This window comes from Anas acuta, chromosome 3, assembly GCF_963932015.1.
Source record: "Anas acuta chromosome 3, bAnaAcu1.1, whole genome shotgun sequence".
NCBI classification, from domain to species: domain Eukaryota; kingdom Metazoa; phylum Chordata; class Aves; order Anseriformes; family Anatidae; genus Anas; species Anas acuta.
The window spans coordinates 82,698,101-82,724,711 of NC_088981.1; the positions used below are offsets into that span (position 1 = coordinate 82,698,101).

General features: G+C 39.3%; 1 protein-coding gene across 9 annotated transcripts in view; it reads left to right on the forward strand.

Moving 5' to 3' along the window:
• The window catches only part of UBE3D (ubiquitin protein ligase E3D), an 81,722-nt gene that overhangs the window by 45,855 nt on the left and 9,256 nt on the right, over positions 1-26,611 (forward strand). Inside the window, exons 9-10 of one of the 9 annotated variants that reach the window (XM_068678083.1) lie at positions 211-349; positions 7,123-7,504. The exons of 1 other annotated variant lie outside the window; for it this stretch is intronic. In XM_068678083.1, the coding sequence (XP_068534184.1) occupies positions 211-349; positions 7,123-7,380 (397 nt within the window). In that variant the 3' untranslated portion in view covers positions 7,381-7,504. Of the gene's footprint in view, positions 1-210; positions 350-1,880; positions 3,662-3,872; positions 3,958-6,204; positions 6,542-7,122; positions 7,505-11,579; positions 13,179-19,179; positions 19,210-26,611 lie in introns of those variants that run through there. 7 more of the 9 variants (XM_068678091.1, XM_068678092.1, XM_068678088.1 and 4 more) reach the window with 7 other exon arrangements.

Genomic DNA, 26,611 nt, shown 5'->3' on the forward strand with positions numbered 1-26,611 from the left:
GTATCTTTCTGTAAATTGGCAGTAGGTATAAAGTGCTCTAAATGCACCTGGTATTTCTGGCAGAAACACTTACCTGTGACTTACGAGGAGAGGAGTGACAAGTGAGGAGAATCTTTTATCACAACACTATGGCACATTCTAGTATTCATTTGAAATACTTGTTTTTCAGGTGTGTTTTATATATATAAATATACTTCTTTTAATTTACAGACTTGCTGATGCATGGGAAAATGATTTTGGAGTTCATCCCTTAAAGTTTCCATCAGAAACTTGTCTGGAATTATTGCTGATACTGGGATTGAGTACCACCTCTCTGCCCCCTTCACTTCAGTGCATGAACTCTTTTCAGGTAAGGAGCAGCTGCTGTTTCAGTATAATGGTGTTATTTCTAGGAAATAGAGACATCCCTGGGGCCCATAAGCCCTTTTAAACTAAATGTTTATCTTCTGGTGTTGCATAACTCTTCATTAAATTATATATAGCAAAGGAGAATTTCTTTTCATCCTCGGTTTTTCCAGTAGTGTTGAACGTAGACCAGGGCAAGCAATGCCATTGGGTTTTTAAACAGTGAATCACTTAGTGAATCAATTAGTGTTTGAAGTAAGAACATAAAATTTTCAAACTTAGTCTGTAGTAGCTAGAATATTCAATAATTTCAATAATTCTGTTGAAATGCATCATTATATAAAGTCTTTTTGTCTTAAAAAATTAATATATATACACATAAGTCTTCAGCTAAAAAATAAAGATTGACTGGTGAAAGCCAGTTGGAGCATTAGGACAAAATACACAGGCCAGTATTAGTCGTGAAGCGTTCACAGTTTTGTCCCACGTGAATGTCTGTGTTACTGCTGAAGTTCTCACTATTCATGGAAATTTGCCTCAGAAAACCATTGTTGCAGGAGTGTTAAATAGTGATTTGCATGATCTAAGCATGTTTCAGAACAAAAGCAATACATACAAGTATCTCGATTCATCATCATACAACAGATCAACTCATCCTTTTTTCTTTTTTGATACTTGTTTTCCCTTGTAGTTATGTAGTCCATTAGCTGTGTGTTGACAGATGCTGAGCAGTAAACGTACCTGAAGCTGTGTTTGACAGCTATAGAATAATGGTCATCTTAGTGGAAATGAGTGTCCTAAAGAGTCCGTAGCAGAAAATCTTGTACCTCCTATTTGTCTGCATTCTCAGTTTTCAGTTAAGGCAAGAGAATATGTAACTTGTGCTCCTGAAATATGTTCAGTGAAAGGTAATCTTATTGCACAATTTTGGAGCCAGAAGGAACCTAGGAAGAAGATGTCCATAAAACAAAATCAAACAATTGATTTATAATACAGTTACAGTGATGGACAACTGCTGAAAACACATCTAAATGTTAGGAAATAAATATACGCCTGCATTGTGTCCTTCGTTTGTATCCTGTGAACTTGGAAACAGGGAATCTGTGTATGGAGCTCTCTCAACTGAACAGCAACCATTTATCATTTCAAAACGATGTTTTAGTACCAAAGGTCAGGATTGTTACTGGATTGTACATTTGGAAGCCATAAAATTGAAGAATATCCTGTTTCAAAGACTGGTAAATAATGACTATTCATACAGTTGACTAATCTATGTTTCCTATTAAGAAGTGAATGTTTTGGTTGTCTAATCTAGGAGAACGGATTCATTGTCCATTACATTGTCAATAATATGTGATAAAAGTCTAAGGTCATGTACTTAGGATTTCTTTCCTTTTTTTTTTTTTTAATCTGTGTAGAGATAGCAAATGAAAACAGACTGCGTATGTGTGTGCACAGATGTGAATCAGTAAATCGAGGAAGGTTTTTACCTCCAAGAACACAAAATACCTCAGACTTTTCTTTTTCCTTGTCAGAATCTGCAGGGTTGTACTTGATTGTTCCAGGAGCATTTTGGATTTGTCAGACTGTCTTTGAACCATCAAACCCTTAAATACTTGCAGTGCTTGGCCTAGAGACAAGTCAGTGGTGGTTCTCCCCAGCCACAGGATGAGGTGCCTCAGGAGTCGTGGTGCCTCGTTGGTCACCAGGAGAGGTGATTGCTGAGGAAGGATGTGGTGTGTGTTTTTCCTGTGACTCCTGTAAAAGTGTTTTGCTTGGAAACTGTTTTCCAAGGACATCCATCTGTGAGGGCAAAAACCCAAAAATGCCAATTGGAGTTGAACCCATGTTTTCAGAATTTATATTTGCTCCTTTTGGCCTGTTACTGAACAGATCATTCAAACTTGAAGTTCAGTGGGACCACGGAGGGTTTAATTTGAAGCAAATATCACAATGCTTTGCTGAGTTGTGGGGGACATGTCTTCTAGGATTGACCTGTTCAGACCTTAGTTTGCCAATCTGTGTAGCAAAGTGCTTGATGTGACAATGTCAGATTGTAGTAATTTTGGTTAAGAAAATGATTTCAGGCTGAAGACACTGCTTTATCATTTTAAGCTGATTCCCAGTGTCTGTGCTCTCACAGCAACAAGAAAGGAACAGATTTGTAGTTTTCAAAAAAAGCAAAGTTTTGAAACCTACTCTAATAAGATAATGTGGAGTTCTGCTAAGTGTGAGGGAAGAAAAATGGCTGTTATGATAAGGTCCTGGCTCTAACTTTCACTCTCCATGTAGCATCACAAAATGTTTGTCCTGGAGGGCACACACCGTCCAGGAAAATATTGTTTTATTTATTTTTATCCTTGGGAACCTCGTTTAGGCCCCCATTTGTGAATTTATGAAGCAGAAACAAAATTTGCCTTGGCTTTCTTCTCTGAAGCTTTACAATAAGCTACCAGCCTTATCATTTTTTTTGCCTTGGTTCTTTGCACTGATATTCACCTTCTGTAAAGCAAATATTAGAATTCTATGTCCTAGTTTTTCTGTTTTTTTCCTGGAAAAGTTGGCAAGATCCGCAGAGAGGTGGAATAATGATATTAAGTTGTGCTGTTACCTGAGCATAAGATCATTCTGCAATCAAAATACAGAAGACTTTGAGTGAAACGATAAATAATAAAAGGGCACTAATAGAAAACTCTGATATTTCTTGTGTCTTAACGGAGCTATAGCAAAATGACAAAAACTGGTTTTGCTTTCTTAAGTGTATCTGTGGTGGCCTAGAAAAAACAATTGTACGCACATATAGATAGATAATATTAAAACAATACTTATATTTGAACTGAAAACTATTGTAAAGTTGTTTTCTTTCTTTATCCACAAGTGGCAGCCTTGTTCAACAGCAGGCCAGGTTCTAGGCCACTGAGCAATGGATACTGAATGTTCAGGGGGTTTGCAGGGAGATGACCCAGGGACGTGCCAAAGCTTTCTGCTTTCCTAAATGTTCCCACTGTTGGACACGTGGTATGGAGCTAAATGGATCACTGGGGCATTTTTATGTTCTGATACAGTATTTTAAAATGAATCTAACAGGCAGATGTATATGTTGTGAAATAAAAGTTACAGTTTAGCTCATGTTAGTAAAGCTTTATAACATACCATCAGCTACCTGTAATTAAGTAGGCAGAAATGATCTTATCCATACCCCTGTGTTGTTTGAGACTGTATTTACTCCATCTCTTGATTATATTTCAGTGTTGCAGTGTTGACAAGTCAAAATCTTTAGTTGGTGTACATATGCAGTGGGTGATGTTTAGGTTGTAAAAACCACATTAAGTAAATGTGCTTAGTTGCTAATCATCTCTGTAATAAACTCTGTTCTGCTTTGTGCTCTAGAAATGCTCTCTGGGACTAGCTTAACAGACTCCGTATCTGTGCTGAGACATAAATTACATTTTATTTTCCAACAGCGTGCTACTGCTTAGTAACATAATATTTGAAATCCCTTTTCATTCTGTTTTGACCCTGTGAAGATTTTCACTGTGGTTTACATCACTGGAGCAGCCTGGAAGAAAGGAGCAGCAGTAGACTACGGTACACAGCCCTCAGTTTAAAGGGGTAGGTGGTCACTGCAGCCAGCTTTTAAGCTTCCCTTTTTTTGTTAGAATTGGCTGTTGATTCTAGGTCCCAGGCTGCCTTTGGCTCATCTCCCATTATAACTGTGCAGTGACACTGATGTTTTCTGGTGGACTGGAGAGAGTCAAATCTTAGCAAGCTTGAGCTTGGAAAATCTAGGACCAAAGTGGGTAGACTAGCTCTTGATGGTTGCTGGCTGCCCCCAGGTTTATCAGAGAACATGGATTTGCTGTCCTGACTTGCACTGTGCCAGGTTTACAATCCCTCAACCAAACCAGGATGCCTAGAACTGTGGGAATAGGATGACTGAAGTACTTCATATTTATCCTGGAGCTGTGCAGAAAGCAGTAAGAAAAGGGACAGAAGATGTAGCTGCTAGAAAAAAATCAGAAATTTCTTAGCTTGCTTTTGCTCTGAGCAGTTTTACTCCTCTGTGTTTGGCTCCATTACATTACACAGAAGGCTGTGTTTCCTTACTGCACTCTTGATCTATCTGGCTCTCCACCCGAGCTGACACCCCTTTGCTTCAGGAATGGTCGGACTTTACTTTGTACTTTATAAATAATACTTGTGAGCACTTGTAGCTATCACCCACTTGAGATGCTGTGTACTTCATCACCGAACTGCTCAGCTGCTACTTCTCAGCACAGTCTGGGAAAGCGTGTTGGTACTTCAGAGCTTACAACACAAAACAGTTAACACGGGGAGATGCTTTAAAGTGACAAGTAATCTCTGCTGTGTTTTGCTAACCTTATCTTGTCTTTCTCCAAATTCAAGCACAGCGAACACAAAATGTCATGGATATTGAATTCTTATGATGATATATGGGGCTGTTCAGCACATTCTCTCTCACTGGTATTATTGTGGGAAACCAGGCATTTTACTTCCCATATCAAGGCTCTATTCATAAGGCCAGAGAGTGTAGCAAGAGTTCTTGTAGTTAAATAGATCGCAGTTTTATTTTTACTGTTGCAGTTGTATGATATTGAAAGAAGATTGTGCTTGCTTTAAAGAGCTGAGCAGTCTTTATGTTCTTGATATTCTTCAGCGCTGAACCCAGTGTCACTGGAAGTTTATCAGCACACTGTCCATTTCAGTTAGTGAAGAGAAGTAGAGCCTTTTTAAAAAATAAAAATTATTATAAAAAATGAATTCAGTTCATGAGTTCATGAATAAAGCTTTTTATCACTTGAAATCTTCTAATCAGCTGCAGGAACATTCTAAAATAGACAGTGGTAGAGATGTGAAGTAGACTGTTGCTCGGAAAATAGAAGAATGAATAAAACCAGTATCCATTGGAGTTTAATGGCTCTACTATGTGAGTGTCAAAAGTATACAAGACTCATGGAAGGCAAAATTCAAAATTACTGCTGGCTCTTTGGTCTGCACATGGTCTGAACTAAAGCATGCCTTCACATGCAGTGCTTTTTTAAGTGTTGAGACATATATCTATATGCCTAAAATAGCATTCTCAAACTTGTTTGTGGTAAAAGAAGTTAGCTTAAGGTATGCTTCAGGAATTGAGGATGATTGCAGATATACCTGTGTTTTCTGACAATCCTTTTTGAAGCAAACTGCCGAGTAAAATTTAGAAAAATATGCTCAGCTCAGCTCCTCCTTTTGTTCCCTTCTGAGCATTTGGAGCTGCAGATGTCACACAGAATCTTTTAAGCTGGACTCCACTCCTCTGGAGTACTGTCAAACAGGAGATACTGTGGTTCAAAGCTATTTGGAAAATAGCAATATAAAAGATGAAAATATCAAGAGAGAAGAAATAGGCTTTCAATATTTTTGAATTCACCTGTCCCAGAAAAGAAAAATAAGTCCATTTATGCATTGAAATATTTTATTATCTTTTTAAACATTTTTTTTTAAATTAAGCTTTGTATTACTTGCTTACTCATCTCCCACAAAAATGAATTACCAATTTGAATATGTGTATGTATATTCTGTAATATTTTGCAGACAATGGATGGGATCCTAAATCCCTTAGGATTTCTTTAGACAAACTAGTTTTTTTTTTTAATTTTTGTCTGAAGCTCACAGACTGGAGCTCAAAATGCAACAGAAAGCATTGCATTCTGTTGAAATACAGTAATTTTTGTTCCCCTTTACTGACCAGTTTTACAAATTGTAAACTGCAGTGAGTAAACCAAGCGTAATCAGTGTCAGCCTTTTTGGCTACAAACTAATGTTTTTGTTTTGTTTTGTTTTGTTTTTTTAATGCAGATTTGGATAAAAGTGCTTTCTCCATTTTTGACTAACTCCAGTCAGTTGCTAGGATGACATAGGATGGCTTCATTTGGCTTGGGATGCTTTTATAGTTTCTTCAAAAAAAAAAAAACAAAAAAAAAAAAAACACAACACAACTGTTTCCTGTGGAAAGGATCCAAAACACCTACTCTCTCCTAAATGTTTGGATTCCATTTTGCATTGCATGTGCTAATAAGTGTTTTATTGCGATAATTATGTGGAATTTTAAAGTTTGATTTGAAACAATTTATTGTAAATAGGAAACAAGTGACTAAGCCTTAGAGCCCGTGGAAAGCAGATGCAGTCTTTTCTAAATAAGCATACAGATATTTAATTGACTTGAAAATAAAAAGTTATAACATATGTGTATTTTTTGTTTGTTTGTTTGCATTTAGCAAAAGCCATAATAAATCTGTTCAAACACTGCAGAATAATTAGAGTTATGAAGTGATTTTGAGAAAATGCTGACAAGAGCAAGCAGTATTAAAAGAATTAGTGCTTCAAAGATGAATTTAAATGTTTGGCAGAATGATAAAAATTTCTAGGTTCAATTTAGAGATTGCCTTGTTTTTCTTGTCTGCTATTTAATTGTCCTTTAATGAGGTGATTTTTATCCTACCACCCAGGTTATCTAACTCAGTGATCACTGTAAGCCACCTTTTCAAAAGTATCTCTAGAGCAGTCTGTGGTATTTCTTCAACACTGACTCTCTGCTTTTTTTAATGTTCACTCCCAGGGCCTCAAGCTGAAACAGAACAATTTTTTTTCTTGAACTGTAATTACTATTTTGAAGTCTTTGTTGAACCGCAACTAAAAACCATTCCCACTACTGATTCTGCGTAAACTAGTAAAACAAAGCCTCTTATCTGAAAGCTGGATATTCTCCATTTGCAGGGGCGTGTTGAGCAATGTCTCGTACCTCCCCTCTGTGTCCTTGATGTGACTAATCTGTATCTGCAGGACAGGCATGCATTTCTGCACTGTGGCGTTATGACATCTGGTGCTGCTGTGGAGATGCTGATGGGAAGGTATTATCCCACTTATCTAACGCGTGGTATGGCTGCCCTTCCTTTAATGGCAAGGAGTTGCCTGTTTCTATCAGCCAGAAACCAAACAAACTCAATCACATCTAAATCTAAGCTGAAACACTGAATGGGAAAAATGCAGGCTGAGCTTACTGCTGGAAGCACAAAGTTTTGTGATTGCTTCAGTGCTCTGTGGTGGAGAATCAGGACCTAAATCTCCTAAACTGAGATTCAGAATTTGTCATCTGTTTCTTCCACGCCTGTTCACCACTACAGAAGAAATCAGAGCGGGCGAATCTGGGCATACCATAAGCAGAAGTGGGTTTAATTACAAAAATCATGAGCTCCCGGTGAGAGGCAGCGTACGTGTTGTACACAGGCAATTGCCTCTTCTGGAACTACAGTTCCCTGCTGCTTGAGAGGGAAGATCTGCCTGAGGAATCAGCTTATTTGCATGCAATTCTCTCCATCTAGACTCCAGCAACAAACACCTGGGTGGGCTTCTTAAAAACTGCGTGTTCACTTGCATACGGAGAAAAAAGACCTAAGGGATGAAGTGTAATATCAGCATCTGGTGATACATTTCATTGTCGTTTTCTTAGAAAATGTGCTCAGATATGTTATTAGCCATTTAGACGTGAATGCACAATTGATTACAGAAATCTAATTTAGATAGCCTGGTACAGCCCATCTTATCAACTGCTCAAAGGGGGTGAAGATGGAACTAATCAGGATTGAAAGTGTCTTGATTAATACCACTCATTTTATTTCCCCTTTGCATCTATTGTGTAAGGTCTGATTTTCCCAATTCATTTTGAATTCTAAAAGTGTAGCTGTTTGCTTAGGTCTTAATTATCCACTACTTGTGTCCATAAAGTCCTATTAGATGCAAAATGAGGGTTGATGTTCTTTATGAACAGGCACCAAACTCCCAGAGTGTTTATCAGGAATGTGTTATGAAATGAGATCAGCCAAATACCTCTGTTTATGTACCTGAATATATACCTAAAGAGTCTTTATATGGGAGGCCTGATACATTTCGAGAACATCTGTTTTTCTGTATTAACTGAGAGTGTCACCTTCCTGACTAAGAAACAGGCTCTGCTCAAAAGAAATATTTAGACCCATGTAAGACCAAATAATGCTGTATGTGTTTGGTGTGGTTTATAGGTAATTCTTCCGAGTTGCTTCCCCCCAAAACTTTGATTTATCCAAGTTAGTCTTAGCTCTGTGCAGTTCATAATTAACAGATTGACTTGAGTAAGGAATAAGTTCCAATCTCCCAGCAAACAAGGTACAGAAATCTAGTTATCAGCTGCACAGAGCTAGGCAGTCAGCTGTTGTCTTGAAAATAATACTGAGTCACTGGACACCAGTGAATCTCTAATGAAAATTTTTTTTCCTGTAAGGTTTCATGTTATTATGCTTTGTGCTTTGTGAATGGGTATTGTTATGGAAAGCTGTGATGCTGTTCATTTCCTTTAAGAGTCTGGATGGAAGTTTTGAAACTACTTAAGAAGCCCAGAAAAAATCTGAGATGCATTTATAAGGTTGCTTCTTAGTGGGTTTACAGGTGCTTTAAAAATAGATGGATTCAGTCTTACCAGATTGGAGCTGTAGGCTGGGGTAGGTGTGTATTATCACAGATTACAAAAGTCAGAGGGATCCTGAAAGAGGATGTCACTGAGTCCTAGCATTGTGTTAGCAGGCAGGGCATCTTGCCAAGGCACTCAGAGCAGCTGAGCAGCGTTATGTGTTGAAGAGCTGGGAATGGTAATGATGTCTTCAAGGAGACAAATGGGCAAATATACAGAAGTCTGCAAAGCCAGAGTGTAATAATTGAATCGATGACTTGACTATGATGAAGTACGTGGTGGACGAAAAGGAAAAGGGTTGTTAAGCCCTCCTTTTTTATTGTCAGTTGAAAATGAGTCTGGAATGGATCTTTTGGTTAAGAAGGCAGTAATGCCCCCAGTGAGAAACATACGGTTTGCCTTCTCTCGGAAATACAAGTCCATCATCCTGTTGCGATGTCTGTGGGGAGCGCTGGGCTCTGAGTCCATGTGCTTAAATCATAGGTCTGTGATCCGTGCTTGATGGCCGGTGACAAATGGTAGTGCTTGAAAGCTCTTGCTTGTTAGGAAGGAAAACTTTTTAGGTGTAAAGATTAGGAAAGCTAGAATAGGAAGATATGTGGATGTGGGGGGAGGTCAAATAGCTGTCTGTCCAGAGGCAGGGAAAAACATGAAGGAAAATGGAAGAGAATGGCAATAGGCTGCTGCTGTTCCCACTGACATAAACCAGCCAAATTCTGACAGACCTCAAAGACAGCAGGACTATTTCCATCGTCTCTACATTGCTTGCTGTTTTGACCAGGAAGATAGGTCAGTTGTGCAAATATTCGTTTGTACTGTGGCTCCACTACTTCTGAATTAAAGGAAGCTGCTCTGCACGTGGGCGTGCGAGGAAGTATCCCAGCATATACATTTCATAGAGCTCCCAAAATAAGACTTGGAATACTCTACAGGAAGAAGGAAGAGGAGGGCACATGGGTATGTAGGTATTAACACAGCCTACTGAGATGCAGCAATCATTTAGCCTTCAACAGCAAGCTGTTATTGCCTTGAGGTGAAACCTGGCAACCATTTCACAGCATGTAGGAAAACTTGCAGGAATCCGACGAGGCAATAGCCAAGTGAGATCACGGGGAGTGTTGGGTGGGCAGGATGGGAGTGCTGCTTGGGCTTCTGCCAGGCTTTCTGGTTAATGTTTCTCTATCTGTCTCCCAGCAGCTTGACAAGGGAAATAGGAAACGATTCTGCCTGGCGAAAAATAAATATAAAAATATTATTTTTCCATATCCTTAACGTAAATTATAAAAGCATAGGCTATAGAGGAAGAGACTGTCTTAACAGGTCAGTTCCCAGTCTTCATTATTTTTATGAGCTTTGGCATTGTGAATTGATAAAACAAGCTAGAGAGCTGAATTCTTTCTGTTTCTTCTAGTAGGCTTGAATTTTACAAGGAAAATAGAAGAAAAATTAATATTTATCACCCTGGCTACATGAAAAAGAGTCTTGCCTGCAAACTTGTACAAGTGAAAATGTTGTAATCTCACGGGCTGTGTTGGCTGCTCGGTCCACTTACAAGTTGTTTCAGAATGCTTTCTGTTCCTAAATGCAACCCTGAAAAAGACAGGACATTGTTCTGTTCAGATGTTTTCACTTTCTGTAATTGCTATCACTGACTCGAGTTCTGGTTATTATCAGTAACCGTTTGCCTGCATAATTCAGTTTCAGATAGAAATTCTCCTTGCTGTTGGTGCCCCAGTCTTTGATGCATTTCTTTTTGTGTTTATATTTAAATGTCCTACTGTATCAAAAAAGATGGCTGTCATTGTGTAATGGGGGATGTCTAGCTAACAGATTTCTGTTTTAACTCATCAAAGAGCCTGCTGCTTATTCTTTGTGATGTTTTCGTACAAAGTCTATTCCGGTCATCCAGCAGGTTTTCAGAATTCATCACATTCCAGGACTGCTTGGTTTTCCTCTTTGTTGACTACTTAGGTTTTCTGCAGTGGTGTTTCCATGTCAATATTTCATTTCTATTACATATCATTTTACTTTGTTTCTGTACTACTTAAGAGCAGACAACCCTGCAATTCACATATGCCTTTTTACTGGTTAGAAACTGACTTCTAGTACTCACTATTGTCTAATTTACCTTCTTTTCAGGGAAGGTAAAAAAACTGAGGCTGGGAGGTGCACAATTGAGCTTTATATCCTTCTGTGGAACAATGTAGAATCAACTTTCTGCTGAACACACAGGTTCTTAATTCAAGTTGCGTTCTCTGCTTCCATAGAAAGGAAATACTTTTCAGCTATATTTGTATAGAACAGTAGGTAGTGACTAGTTAAATTAATCAAAAGTGTCTATTCCGCATGGTCAGCCTGGGGATATATTCCATTAAGGACTGTTCTTTCTATTTTAAGGTGATATCTGAATGCAACCAAATATTATCTGTAGAACTTACTGTGTTTTATTCTGTATTTTTTTTTTTTTTTTTACTTTCCTCCTCTACTCTTATTTTCTACCCCTTCCCCATAGTGCTCTTTCTAAAATCTGGAATTAATCCTGGTAACAGTGAACAAGGTGGGAACTTTTTCAGTTTGAAGGGTTTGATGTAGACTTTTAAGAAGAAATTCAACAGCAAATACAATTGAATCCACGTTGCATGCCACATAGCTAAACTTCAGGGGTTGCAATTTATCCATGTAAGTAAATAAGAATTTCTTTTTTCTGTGTGTGTGTGTGTGTGTGCTCAAGTGCTGATGCTGTTGTAGAGCTGGAGTTGGAGAAGTGCTCCAGCCATGTACTGCTCCTTTGACCTCTTCAAGGAGAAACCAGGATACTGGTGAGGCCAAAATTTGACAAGGAGGAGTCCATTCTCTAGTTTGCCTGCTTTTTTGGACCATTGTCTGTGAGGACTTTAGCACTCACCAATGTTGTATCCACAACACCAGATCTAGATGAAGCATAGCTCCAATTCCACCTGGAAATTGCTGTACTCCTGTGATTTAGTTAAAATGAACTGTCAGAAGTGAGCTGCTGCTTATGCAGTTTTAAATGTAGCTCAGAAACTAGAGAAAACCCCAGTGAAACTCAGCTACTGAACCTATCAAAATTAATGTCAAAACTTTTTGGTTTCAGTGGTGCAGAACTGGACTGCAAATGAACAAACCAGCCACCTGGATTTATTGTAGGGAAATAATTGTTGTGGGCTCTCTGAAAGTTCCTCATTAACACTATTGGATGTGAACTTCGTAAGAAAATGCTTGGAGCTAGTCTCTGATAGCTATTCATTAGACAAATGAATTAATAACTGTGGTTTCTGGTTCATGCAGAGGTTTCTCTGGTGTTTTTCTGTTTGGTTGGGTTGTTGTTGTTGTGTCCCCATCATTTCTTTGAACACTTCAAACAATATCAACAAACAATAGCCTGATTTAAAGGCTTCACTTCACTAGATGGAAAAAAAGATGCTTTTAGTGCAGTAGTGCTTACACTCTTCAGCTATTGATATGATGTAATATTTTTATGCTTGGGTAAATATAGATTTTGAATAAAAGAATTAATTAACATTGAATAAATGTTCCTCATAAGGAGAAAATTCTCCAGTGCTATTTCATTAACGCTTCATGCTTCTAGCAGTTAACTAATTTAATTTCACTCCTGGTGTTCAAGGTCTGTGCTTTTCTCTCCTGTCTTTCGATCTGTCTGTCTTTTAAACAAGCTTTGTTTGTATTTAATGGCTGGGGAAGGAAGTTCAGTCAGGGAAATGGGACACAGGGAAAAGAGCAGAGCCTTTTTTTATTACCTCGACTTTGTGTTATACACAGTGATTGTGATGACTATATGTAAAATATATGTAATGTGAAAAAAGGTATTTGGAATGATTTCTGAGGTTTGAAAGACTAGAAAGCCTGTTTTAAAAAGTTGGTTATAGGAAAATGAATGATTTTAAATAATTAAAGGTAGGTAGGATCAGTTGCATTGCACACTGAATTTGGCTTACTAAGGAATATAAGGGTCTGGGGGTTCAATATATAGTTAGTTTTTTTTAGTTTATTTGTTTATGCAGTGTAGTAAAATTTGTATAAAGTGTTTAAATTCGGGGTACAAGTGGGTGAAATGTGGCAAATGATCAAAGTAAATAAAAGTATTTGTTCAAATTATCTCTAAAGTGATAAGGTTTTTAGTGTGAGAAGTCCAGGAGAGTGTCTAAGGCAAACCTTTCTTCTGTTCCCCCCCTCAGTGCAATACAATTGAATTGAAGTTATCCCCGTAGAAATGTGAGGTTTCATTCTTTGCTACTTCTTGGTGTTTACCTTATGAAACGGAGAGAATAGAATCGTTCAGGTTGGAAAAGACCTCTAAGATCATCTAGTCCAACCTTTAATTTTGAGCAGCTTCAGGTTATTCAGGTTTTAAGATCATGCTATGATCACCAGCTTTGTATCCCGTCCGTTTTGGGATCCTTCCCGTTTCTAGCTATATTCTTAATTATCATCTGTCTACATTTCTATTTACTTATGCTGGTTTTCATTCATTGAGTTTTGTGAAGTGCTAAATATGTTCATTTTTTACAATGCAGATGAATTAGGCTTTAATAGCATTTTTTAGTGGCTTTGCTGTAAGGAAGGAGTTTTAAACAGTATTTTAGAAGTCCTAGAGCAGACCAATGTGTTATAATAATTGTACTTCAATAATCCAGAATGATACCTCAAGGGAGCTATGACTCCAATGTATAATTTGTTCATATATACTTGTCCTTGATGGTAAAATTGGATTAAAAAATAAGAATAAGAATAGAAAGAATGAAATTGGAAAACTGATTATCCCTGAAGGTCATTAGTGTTTTCTAAAAAGAACGTGAAAATCTCACTGTTAAAGAAATCATGCTAGTGTTGTTTTGAATAATAAGATTTTTATCAGTACAGGAAAAGGTCTCATAATAATAGTCTAATTGTTATTTTCATCTGAAACTGGAAAGAATTCAGTGGCTGAAAAAATAGCTAAAGAAAAAGAGGGGAAGCTTGAAGAGAATAATATGGATTGCATGGAACTGTGAGCCGAAGGACTGACTGTGCTGTAATATAAAGAAAAGAGGGTATGAAGGGGGTCAGGGGGAGGAGTCAACCAAAGCTATATGATGATGTATAACTCAAAAGTGTTCCCTATCTGTTTGACTGAAGTATCTTTCAAGTGATTGAAAGAAGCTGATGTATAAAGGGAATCCTAGGGAGAATGGCTGATGAGGGAAAGTAGAATTTGCAGTTCATCTAAATCACCCCCAAATGTGCATGGACTGAGGGTAGAAAAAAATCTGTTTTTGAGGTTTTACAAAACCATTGGAAAGCTTTGTCTTGAAGGATTCCTTAGTGACCGATCTTTTTAAATGAGCTTGTTCACTTTAAAAATGTATGCAACAAAAATGTATTTAAAGAGTCATGGAAAGTGACTAAAGTAGGATCAGCTATGGCAGGACAGTCAGGTTTTAAATATCTGTGAGGATGGAGACTCCATAACTTTACTTGGCAACTTGGGCAACAGCCATCCTCGCAGTAAAAAAAAAGTGTTTTATGGTATTTGGAAGGAATTTTGTTTGTTTGTTTAAATTGGTGCTCATTGCCTCTTGTCTTGCCAGTGGATGCTACTGGGAAGAGCCTGGCTCTCTCTTCTTTGTTCCCCCCATCAGGTATTTATAGGCATTGGTGGGATCCCTGGGACCCAAAGACAACATTTCCATTCCCACAACGTGGGGTTGGCTGTACCTGTTGGATGTTGCTCTAGATCTCTTCATTATGGGTTAGTTTGGGAGATCATGAATGAAAGACTTCTTGATGTTGCTATAAATACAGATAGTAGTAGAATGCATGAGTTTTGAGTTACCTGTATACTTAGGCAGTAGTCTCTCTGTAATCTTAACATCTCATCCCAGCAAGAAAAGCAGCCTTTAAATATCCCATACATGCACGTTTGCAGTTACATCTCTTACTGGCACAACTGTTATAACATCTTTTTTATTTTGAAATCGGTCTCATTTCAGCCAGTTAGCCAGAGGGCTGCCAAAGCCCCCGTGTGAGCTGTGCTTTGCTATGATAAATGAGTACAACTTGTCTCAAAATCCATTTGTTTTTTGCTTGGATTCTTTTTCAGAACGTGATAGGTGACCTACTTTTGTGGGGATGAAAAATGACCTTCCTGTTCCTTTGTGATGTTACGGGTTTTGTGAACTGTTGCATGGCCTTTTGGAGTAGGTGGCATTATCAGGATGGGTATTAATTATTTGCAAGCTGCTGATGCATCACCTCTGCACGATCTGTATTTGTCTCTTGAATGTTCCTCATCTCTTACTAATTATAGGTGGTCTTCAGCTTCCCTCGTTAAATAGACTAGTGTAACACACAGAATGGTTTTGAGTTGTGTTCAAGTGAGCCATGAAACAGTTGTCTCATGTCAACCACTTGTATGTTCATGGACCCCATATTTTTTCCACCATTTTGGGATGGGCACATGCTATTGTTGGTACCCACTTTGTATTTATGTAAAAACAAACCAACCAACCAAACCCTCTCTCCATCTCTTTTCCTGGCTTTCTCTTCTCTTCCCCCCACCTGCTGTCCCCCTAAAATTAGTCATGTGAGAGAGCTACTCTGTGGTAAGATTAAGAGGCAGGAAATCCTGACTCCCATGGCTCATGCTATGTGTCCTTGGGCAATCTGTTACTATTACAGACAAAAGCTGTGCATAGCACTTGGCTGAAAAATTAAAAGCACGGTGCGTGATCTGAGGAGATGATTTTCAGATTTTAATCAAAGCATTGTGCAAGTGGAAAGGGAAGAGAGGCTGTAAAAGATGACTACCTGAGGAGTGGTTTGTTTGTGAGCAGCGTAAATTATCTGTGAAGGGAAGTGGCTATTAGTGACTGTAATTTCATTCTTGTTGAGGTCTTTGGTTCCATCACAATGCAAATATCTGTTGTCGTACATGATGGACGCACAGCCCTATGTTTAAGGGCTGCTGCGTTTCTTTTTGAAATGAAGTAGATAAGTAAGAGTAATAAAGGAAGAGAGGGTGAGCAGTGGTACAGATGAACTTATGCTTAACTTCAGAAATCCAACTCTGAGGGTTTTCTTGGAGAATGGATTTGGTGTCTTTGATTAAATATATGTAAATACCTGATTTTGTTTGTTTGCTGCTTGTCTTTTTTGCATTGCACCTCCTAAAGATTGTGAACTCATCACCTTTTAGCAGAAATAGCAGAGAGATTTGGAGAGAGCAAAGGCTTGAGTTTTCTAGTCAGCATCTCTTGGAGATCAGGGAAGACAAACAGGATCATTTACCTATATTTTCCGTAATGAATCAGAAACTAAAATAACTTTGACAAGTAGCAGAATGTGATATACTAGAGAAAGCTGCCTTCTGAATTGCTTATTGGACTTAGTTGGACAAGGCTGAATGACAATAAAAGCTGTCTACAGTACATACTGCTTCAGGATGTATTTCTAGGTATTTTAGTACTGTGTCCATTCAGTGTTCATTCACATGACATTGCCTACAGCTTTATTTTGAGTATTTTAATGATGTGCATTAGCTCCGGTTGCTGTTATCTATGGAAGTAGCTTTATATTCAGCAGCAAACTATTTGATCTGGTTTAAGGTAGCCCTTCCATCTCTCTTGGCCTCTCTTTCATGTCATCTTGTCTCTTCCCTCTGCTCCTTCTGCATTATCCAGTGACTACACAGCTGTCCGAACAGCTGGGTTAATGCAGTAGGGGAGAGGAAGTTTACAAGAGCATTTGCTCATTGCATAAATTGCAATTGTATGGCAATAAATTAGTGAGACCCCAGGGTTTTTGTATAATGTTTGGCACTTCTTTTGGTGAGGAAAAAGCCTATGCTTGGAATGAAAGGTTTGTTTTTGAATTCCTGTGTGTTATTTTTTTTCGTGTGTGTTTTTGATAATGGTAGTATACTGAGAAGGACATCAGGGTTTTGAGACTCAATCTTCTGACTTAATGCTAGAGTATGTCAAAGATCATTGTACTGTACTGGAAGGTCACTCCTACCCCTACAGTGGAAGTTATTGTCCCTATGCAAGACAGCAAGGTTCGTCTGAAGTCTGCTTGGAGGTCATTAGCTTGCATTTGCCACTGTTAGTGCTGTGTTAACAGGATGACGTGGGAATCTGATTAAAAGACCATCTTTGTCCTTGCTTTTGTGATCAGTCTTTACTGCGGAGGCTTGAAGTAGTTGGTGTGATTTGTGGCAAGGACTGCGTGGAGTTCTTCTGTGTTATCAAGTGTAGTCCCCTGCTACTGTAGATAACTTGTCACATAACATCAGTTAGTCAAGCCCTGTCTTAAAAGCCCTCTCTTAGGTTCCTTGCACAACTCTTCATTTTGGAAGACCAATTCATTTTCATCCAGTGGTTTCAGAAATAATTATTAGCTGATCATTCATCAAAACTCTCCAATTCTGTCTCATTGGAGAGTAAGTATTCACAGTTATGTGTTGCCTATCAGGGGCAGGGATCCATAAGCCTTTTATGAATCTAATTTCGAGCTCTATAAGCACTTCACCACATGACAAATCACTTCCCTTGGACAACTGAGATAAGTGGAGCTGTTCAGAGTTGTTCAAAAGTATATGCAGAATCAATGACACAGGGCCAAGTGCAGCTTCTGAACGGTGCCGTTATTGTTGATAAGGTCATTAGAATCCAAAGGAGGTGTGATTTTGTGCTGGGTCAGAATCGTATTCTTCAGTATGCTTTTTGAAGAGAATCCTTTGTTGTCTGTCATTTAAAAACTGTCCCTAATGTCTTGCTAATTTGATGGGCTAGTTCTCTCATGGGTGCCTACTGACAAGAAATACTTAGAAGGGATGCACCTTAAACATACTGAAGTCATAGGTAGTTGTATTAAACCTTATTAAAATGCAAACATCATCTAACACCAGAAACAGAAAAACGTAGCATCCACCAATTAGGTTACTACATTTTTCAGTTACTAGTTCCACAGGCCACAGGAAAGCTTTTTAACGTTGAAAGACATAAGGGACTAATACAATCTAGAAAACCATTTTAAATTCTTATGATATTCTCATTCTAAACTCTGACTTGGAGAGTCAACAGTGCTGTGAGTTCCTGTAGTTGAGAACCATTGCTGCAGACAGACTGGCTTGCCTCCATCTCCTTAGTTAAAATGTATTTATTTTCTACGTAATATCCTAGGCTTATAAGAAACAGGTGTGGGGAATAGCAATAAACAAAGTACTACTAAACTCCATACACTTTGCAACACCTTCCCCTGTAAATCTTTTGCTTTTCAAAATCATTGCTTTATCTGCTTTTATGGTTGTATGAAGTTATTAGTACCTCTTAATGCCAGCAAGAGTAACTTGCAGGATTTGGGCTTGACCATAGTCTGCTTTAAAGCAAAACAAAACAAAGAAACACTTAAAAGTTTTTATCTTTAATTATCTTGCTCATTGTTGAGGAAAAGATACTCTAAAGATGGTAAATATTGTATTTTATTATGAAACTTCAAGGGAGGTCAGTAACTTTTTTTTTTTTCCTGCAAAAACATCTGTTTTCATGAGTTTGATTGTCAAAATAGTTAATTTCGGCTTTTCTTCTGACTGCAGCTGGCAAAATAATTTGCTCAATCCCTGGAAAGAGCAATCATTTTGACCTATTAATGGCTTTAGGGATATTTGGGGCCAGAAATCCTCACTGTAAAAATGCCTGATATAATTTAGGAGCTCAGATCTCACTGATAGTGGTCTTAAACTCCTAAATCATATGGAGGCTTTGAAAATGTTTTATTACCCGACCAGCATTAAACAATGAAATTGTTGTTTATTGATTGTCTAGTCTTTTAACAGGTGTCATGACATTCTGCAGGAAAAGGATGATCAGAGAGACCAAAAGCCAGCATAAGAAAGAATCTAGTACAGATGTTTTCCTAGATATCCCATAGTTATTTTGCCTTTGTGGTTGTGATTGGGTCTCTCTGTATTTCACAGGATACCAATGAATGCCACATTTAAATTATTCTTCCCTTCATTGTTAGTGTTTTTATTGCTGCCATATCATCTTCCAAACACCTGTTCCCGTTTTAACTCAGTCCTAATCTCTTGCCAAAATCTGAACTCAGGGGTAAGAATGCAGTAGTCCCAATAAGGTGTTAAAAATAAAATAGTAGTTGATTCTTATATATACCTTTATATGCACAAACTAATTAATCCTCATACCTCATGCAGGGAAGTATTTATTCTCATTCCACCTTTAACTGCCAGGAAGCAAAGAGAGAATTTAAGCAGCTAATTTTTGAAAATTACTTTTTTTTTTTTTTTCTGGAAGGTTTTCAAAAAATAACTCAATGAAGACACCTGTTCAAACAATCCAGGTTCAAAGTTTTACTCAAGAGCGTCACGTTCTCCTTTAATCTCCTCTACCTCGTTTTTGTGGGTTGTGGTAGGTTTATTGTTTGGACCACATTCATTCCGTGTAAATGTGAGCACATAACCAAACATCTCTCATTAAAAGCATCTGTAACGCATCCATTCTGAATCATTACTCCTGGGCCCCCTCCCTGCACCTTCTTGGTGTTTCAAATGGTATTTCAAGTAGCGTCTGGGTTTGGTGTGTTAAGAAATGGATGCACACACAAGTGATGTCATGCACTGTGGCAGTGCCGTACATGTGATACGGTTTCACCATTGCATCACAGCACACTCTGCTCATGTAGCCTTTGCTAAGGGAGACTCTTAAAAACTGTTTATGTCTGTGTGCTGGTTTTGTTGGCATCACAAAGCCTAAAACTTTGCAGGAGATGAAGATAATAGACCGTTACTTAGCTTTCAGGCCTTGGCATATTTTTTGGGGATATAAATGAAACTGTTTAGAGACTAAAGCAGAAATAAACTGGAACTTCTCTCACCAGGCTATCAGCAGGTGGAATATTAAGCAGAAGTATTTGGCTTTGTTTCTTTGTTGCCTCTTTACTTTTAAAGCACTTTGCCACAGTAGTTTTCAATAGACCTTTTCCTGACAGTGTGAAGATGGAACAAGTAAACTCCAGTGCTACTCAATAGTTTATCATATGAGTTTTACCTGTCTGTTGGGATTTCTGTTGTGTATTGGTGTAAGGCATGGGAAGGTTGTCTTAGGAAATAGCTGAGTTGGAATGAAGAGAGAAGGGAAGATTTTCATTAAATTAAAATTCAAAAATACATGGACATACAGCACTAATGTCTCTGGTGTCTTACCTATGCAAGCTGACTGTATTGCTATTACACTGAGACCTGTAGGAAGGAGGAAACCAAAATCATTAAGTTGAAACCTGTATGATATTCTTGATTATGCACCCCACCATCTACATATGTTTTATTTAGTGTAAATACTTGTCTACATTTTGATATTTAGCAAGATATCCAGCTCTCTCCTCCTTTGTTGCTATGCTTCCAGTTAAGCTCCTTATTCTCTTTAGCTTTTCACTGTGTTACCTCTAGAATCCAAATAATCTTAGCCAGCTATTTTTGTTCTGTTCAGGGAAAAAGGCAAGAACAGACAGGACACACAAGCAAGAAACAGACATCTCCAGCCAGGCCCTGAAGGGGATTCTGGCTCGTGAATGTCACCTGCTGCTGGTACTGAGATGCAAATAATTGTGGGTTTCCTTGTAATCTCCCTTTTCCTAGGGAAACAATATGATCAAGACTGCATGGGCACTTGTCTCCTAGAGTAGTATTTGAGCCATAGCACAGGTTGGAGGTAAATCCTGATAAGAATAGTATTTTGTGGGTTTAGGGGAGAAGAATTGGTTGGTGTGAGGACAAAAATGTTGGGGGTAGTGGTTAGAAATAGGAAGATTGTGAGGAGAGAGAATATCTGAGTTCATGTGTTGAATATTTCAATATAAGAAACTAATAGAGGAAATGTTAGTTTATGGTGAAGGGAGAATTTGAGCTGGAAAAAGAAGTCTTTTTTCTCTGATTTTGAAGATGCAGAACGCCTAAGTCATTGTCCTGTTTTAGTGAGTTCCATAGTACTTTGTGGCTAAAGGGGACAGGGCAAGGAGAGGAGGAAAGGAGACAAATGCCAATTGAGAGTCCAACCACACTAATTATTATGCAGTAAAGAACTAAAACCAATGCTTCTCTTTCACATTTGTGAGCACTTTCCTCTCTTAAAGGCATAATGGGATTGAAATACAATAAACAGGGTATTTGGTTGAGATAAGACACTTGATAAATTATGTGCAGAAGATACTACAAATGGCATCTAGTTTAGAGCAACAGACGTGAATGGCCAGAACATCACACACTTGTGTAAACCAGCATCTCATCAAAGGAATAAATGCACAGCGTGCTGATCTCAGGTCTCACACCTGACATGCTTCATACCCTGTCAGCTCACTTTGAAGAGAGAGGATCTGATCATACCATGATTCAGACGTAAGGTTTCTGTGGCTGTTTTGCAGACCATTAAGGTATTCATCATGTTTTTTAGAGGAGTAAGTCACAATACCATGTTTTTAATCATTGTGACTAAGGACACTTAGACCTTTTTACAGCTTGCAGATCACTGGTATAGGGTTATATTTTATAAGCTGTACTTCACATGAAGCCTTCCAAGGAAAAATAGTATTTATAGATTTAAAACATATTAACATAATTCCCTGGTTAATATTGCCCAGGGAAGTGGTGGAGTCACCATCCCTGGAAGTATTTAAGAGATTCTTGGATATGGCACTTAGGGACATGGCTTAGTGGTAAATTTGATAGTGTTAGGTTGATGGTTGGACATGATGATTTTAAGGGTCTTTTCCAACCTAAAAAATTCTATTATTATAATGTTAACATATTAACCAAGAAAACAGTAGAATATCTACCACGAATAATACTATCTTATTGTTGGTAACATAGTGATTGTGTTGCCACGTAGGTGGCCCTGTGTAGTCCACTTGGAAATAGGTACAACACAGTTGGTTCTAGGTCATGAAAATAAATCCATGTATCTCTCTGTGTGGTCCTTTCTTTCAAAAGATGATATACTATTCCCTAGTGCCTTGTTCAGGGCTTTTTAATTTTTTTCTTCATTGCTTACATACTGTAAGTTGCTGGCTACTGCAGTAGAAATAGTGTGCCTCTCCTTTCCCTTTCTAGGGAAGATAAAGCCCTGCTTTGGGATGGGTGATACTGGTCAGTTGAAACAGATTCTCAAGAGTGCAAAGAAATCTTCGTGTTTGGCAGAGAAGTGCAAAAGCACAGCAGAGCCTTAGACTGAAATGACTTTCAGGAAATCGACCTGAAGCAAATTGTGCTGTGGCAGCAGGCTGTGTGTTTGAATGTGTGAAATGACAGGCTGTGCATTAGAGCACAGGTCTTGGAAAGGGTGGCAGACGCGACCTCCTCTTAGGCCACCTTCTTCATCACCATTTTACAAAGCTGGAAAGTTTTTAGGAGCTGCAGCATATGTTCCAGTTTGGTTTGCCAAGGATTAATCTCCTCATGTGTCTCTAGCTTTAGGATGTAACTAGCATGCTGTAAATTTACACAGCAGCTTGCAGTTCCTTGTTTGTTTTAGGTTATCCTGTGTCTCCCAACTGCCCATACATGCACGTACTTAAACAAATGTCTTCTCTACAGCAGTTATAACCACTTGATGCAGAAAAATATGCTGCTTGGTTTGCCTACTTAGCTGAGGTTTGATGTTCTGCATGGTAATTGCTGTAGTAAAAACTAAACATCATCTGGTGTTGACTAAGAGAATCTTAAATTCCGTGGGTTTTGTATCACAGTTAGATTTGGATCAGTAATTGCAGTGCAATATTAGTACTAAGTTCCATCCCCTACTGTGGTTTGCATGCAGTAGAGAAACTGTATTTAAGGCTAACAAAGGTAAATAATACTGTTGTTTCTGCAGCCGTATTAATGCTGGGTACCACAAATAGTAACATCCACAGCAGAAATGAAAGCAATGTAGGCTAATAAAGAAGGCTTAGCAATAGACAAAGCCATGAATTTTCAGGGTGTCTCATATCTAAACATAAATGAAAAAATAAATAACATACTCCACTTAGAACATATAAATGCATATATATATATATATATATTTATTTTTTTTTCCACACAAATATCTACGTGATCTAAAAAAAAGATTGGTTGTCTTCACATAAACTAAAACATCCAGAGATTTATTTTCTACTGTTTTTGCAGCTGCTTATAGATTTCCCTCTAAAGCTTGGGCGAGCTTCAGCATGCAACTGTTCTGTTAGCAGAAAGATAGCCTGCAGTGCACATGCACAGCCTAGGACTTCACAGGAATCTCTTACTTTTTCTCATTTATCTCTGTCACGTTTCAAATCTAGCTTCATTTCTATAAGAAATTAATACTTTTAGGAGGGATTATGAGAAAGAATGTGTGCTGATTTATAGAGGATTTATTTTGTAAAAACCTGAAGGGACATTGCCAGATTGAGAAATCATATTTTTAAAAAAATAAATCCTTAATTTGGTTACAATTAATTCTATGAGCAGTTGAATGAAATGAATGTATTTCCCTTTCTGCTTGGTTGTTTTGGTTATATTTTATCTTTTCCCAGCATGGACAGAAGAAGAAAGTGATTTCTCAGGGTGACATTCTCCTAATAAGTTTCTTCCTTCAATGAAGACTTGAAAACACATAGATCTGCAGTGCCTTTCACACTGTACGGGAGAGGAATTGCCCTTCCCCAGCCTTCTCCTTGAAGCACTGGGGAATTTGACTGTTTAGATGATAGGTCTACTGAAGGCTGTTTTCCCCAGCTTTCACAGAATCACAGACTTTCATGGCCACCTGTGTTTCTTTGTGCTTCTGTGGTAGTATACCGCAGACCACAAATATGTTTCTTGTAAGACTTAGAGCTGCTTGAAACTGCTTCCTTTTACAATGAGAAATCCTTTGCATATATATGTGAAAGGATGACCTTGAACTCCTGGGAGGTTGAATAGATAAGAGTCCTTCACAAAATGTCCTCTTCTTCATACCCGAATCTGAGCCCCATGGGGGTCAGCAGGTCAGATTGCAAAAATTGCCTTTCCGTGATCCTTTACACCACAACCCAAAGGTTTTAACTTGTCAAGGTAACGCAGTCGTACAACCTCTGCTTCCAGTGACTTTATTGTTGCCATCACCACGTAGTTCTGTGCAGCACAGTGCTGCCTGTGAGAGTGTATTGGGATTATGTGTGAGGGTGTTGGTAGTGGGAGGCTACAGAGGTGGCTTCTGTGAGAAGCACCCAGCAGCTGCCCCATGTCAGATCAGAGCCTGCTCCAAAAGGGGCCTGCTGCTGGCCAGAGCCCAGCCAGGGAGCAATGCTGGGTGGGCCTCTGGGAGAGCAAATTTAAGGAAGGGAAAAATCTGCTGTGCTACAGCATCTGGGAGAAAGGAGTGAGCAAATGGGCAAGAAACAGCCCTGTAGACCCCAAGGTCAGTGCAGCAGGAGAGCAGGAGGTGCTCCAGGCACTGGAGCAGTTCCCCTGCAGCCTGTGGAGAGGCCCCTGGTGGAGCAGGCTGTCCCTCTGCAGCCCATGGGTCCCACATGGAGCAGATCTCCACGCTGCAGCCCCCCCATGGGTGGAGGAGCCCCCGGGGGAGCAGGTGGATGTGTCCTGGAGGAGGCTGCGGCCCATGGAGAGCCCCCGCAGGAGCAGGCCCCGGGCCGGAGCTGCAGCCCGTGGAGAGGAGCCCCCGCAGGAGCAGGGGGTCTGGGGGGAGCTGCCCCCACCCGTGGGGGACCCGTGCTGGAGCAGTTTGCTCCTGGGGGATGGACCCCGTGGGACGGAGCCGTGTGGGAGCAGTGCTTGAGGAGCTGCTGCCTGTGGACAGCCCCTGCAGGCTCAGTTGGGGAAGGACGGCATCCCGTGGGAGGGACCCCATGGGGAGCAGGGGCAGAGAGGGACCGTGAGGGAGTGGCAGAGATGAAGTGCTATAGACTGACCACAGCCCCCATCCCCATTTCCCTGTGCCACTCAGGAGGAGGATGTAGAAAAGGGTGGGTGGAGGGAAGGTATTTTTGTTTTCTTTCCTTTGTTTCTCACTTCTCTAGCTTGTTAGTAATAGGCAATAAATTTTACTAATCTCCCTGTGCTGAGACTGTTTTGCCCGTGACAATAACTGCTGAGTGATCTCTCTGTCCTTATCTCAACCCTTGAACCCTTCTCATTGTATTTTCTCCCCCTTTCTCTTTGAGGAGGTGGAGTGAGAGAATGGTTGTGGTAGAGCTCAGCTGCGCACCTGAGTAAAACCACCACAGAGGGTAATCTGGAATTCAAGCGTGAGGCATGAATTGAGGCATGAAGGCTTTTATACTGACCCTGGATTCTATATCTTTGTATGTGATGAAATACTTGAAACTCACTTTGTCCAACTATATCTGTTCAGTCAACCTATAATACTGTTTTAGTGAGCTTTGCAGAAAGTCACATCCCTCAGTTGATCTTTTTGTTTGAAATTGTTTGTTTTCGTAGTAAAGTATTTAAGGCTTACCAGTTCAGGAGTGTGACGTTCAGCTGCTGTGAGGACAGGCTGGTGGTTCTTCAGTTTCCTGAGTCCAGAAATGTCAAGGAAGGGTAACTGTATAAAACACTACGAGAAAGGACCTGAAACAATTATTTATGAGAGGTTCTGGGAAGTGGCTGCCATTGATTAGTGGTGAATCAGATATTAGAGTGGCCAAGTCTAACATGACCTGTGTGGCATAAGGGAAACAGTCACACAGTGATGTGGTGTTCAGCTCTCATCTCCAGAGCTTGCAATATAAGAAAAAGAGAATAAAACATCATTGCAATGGAGGGCAATTTTGCAGATGGAGTACAGCCAGGGAGCTTGCAGGCTACCAGGAGGCAGCTTTGAGGCAAATAAAACCCTACAGTGGGGTTCAGGTAGGGACATTCCTGTCTCCTGTGTTGTTTTCTCCTTCTTCTACGTATTCATTATGAATCTGAGTCTAAAAATGCCTTTGCCCTTCCCAGAAGCAGCCTCAGAGATGTAGGGATAATATGCAACAGCCTGGTAGCATTCAGTCTGGAAAAGACAGCTGCTTTTTTATGGGTCTGTGGATTCAGTGGGGGCGAGTGCAAATATAGCAGTTAATGTTCTTTCAAGTCTCTGCTTATCTGGTGCCATCTGCTTTGTGTCCAGTCATTCACACTGGTGCCAAAACATATTTCTGGAGCAGGTATTTGTGCATCAGCAGTCCCTAACATTTAGGTGGGCACCAATATGTAAACTGTGTGGTATGGACAGGCAGGCAAATTCTTAAGTTTCAATGTGATTATTAAAATCAGAAATTGCTGATAGCTGCTAATTCACAAGGTGATGGTAACAGCTACTGGATGTAGCAGCTCCTGGTGGTGGTGCAGAAATCAGAAAAACACTATCGTGCCTTACAGAAAACAATATTCTTTTGGCTCCTGTCTCTTGTTAGCAGGTATGGGAACGCCAAACTTCGGGCTGAGTTTATCAGACACCAGATGTTTAGAAAGCCGTGACCTGGACGTGGTGCAGATGCTTTAATCCTCCCACTCCTTGATCTGTCTTTGTTTTACAGCAATGAGAAGTGTATCTGGCAGAATTATGGCCTTCTCTACATGTTCATGCATGCTATTGTTGTAGTAGTACCAGCAGGCTGTTAACTGCATGTTTTTTATAATACATGTAGGCTCAGTTGTAGTCACAGATGTGTTTATTTCACTCTCTCTGATTCTTGTTTCAAGGTAGGAGTGTATTCTACATACAGGACGTCTTG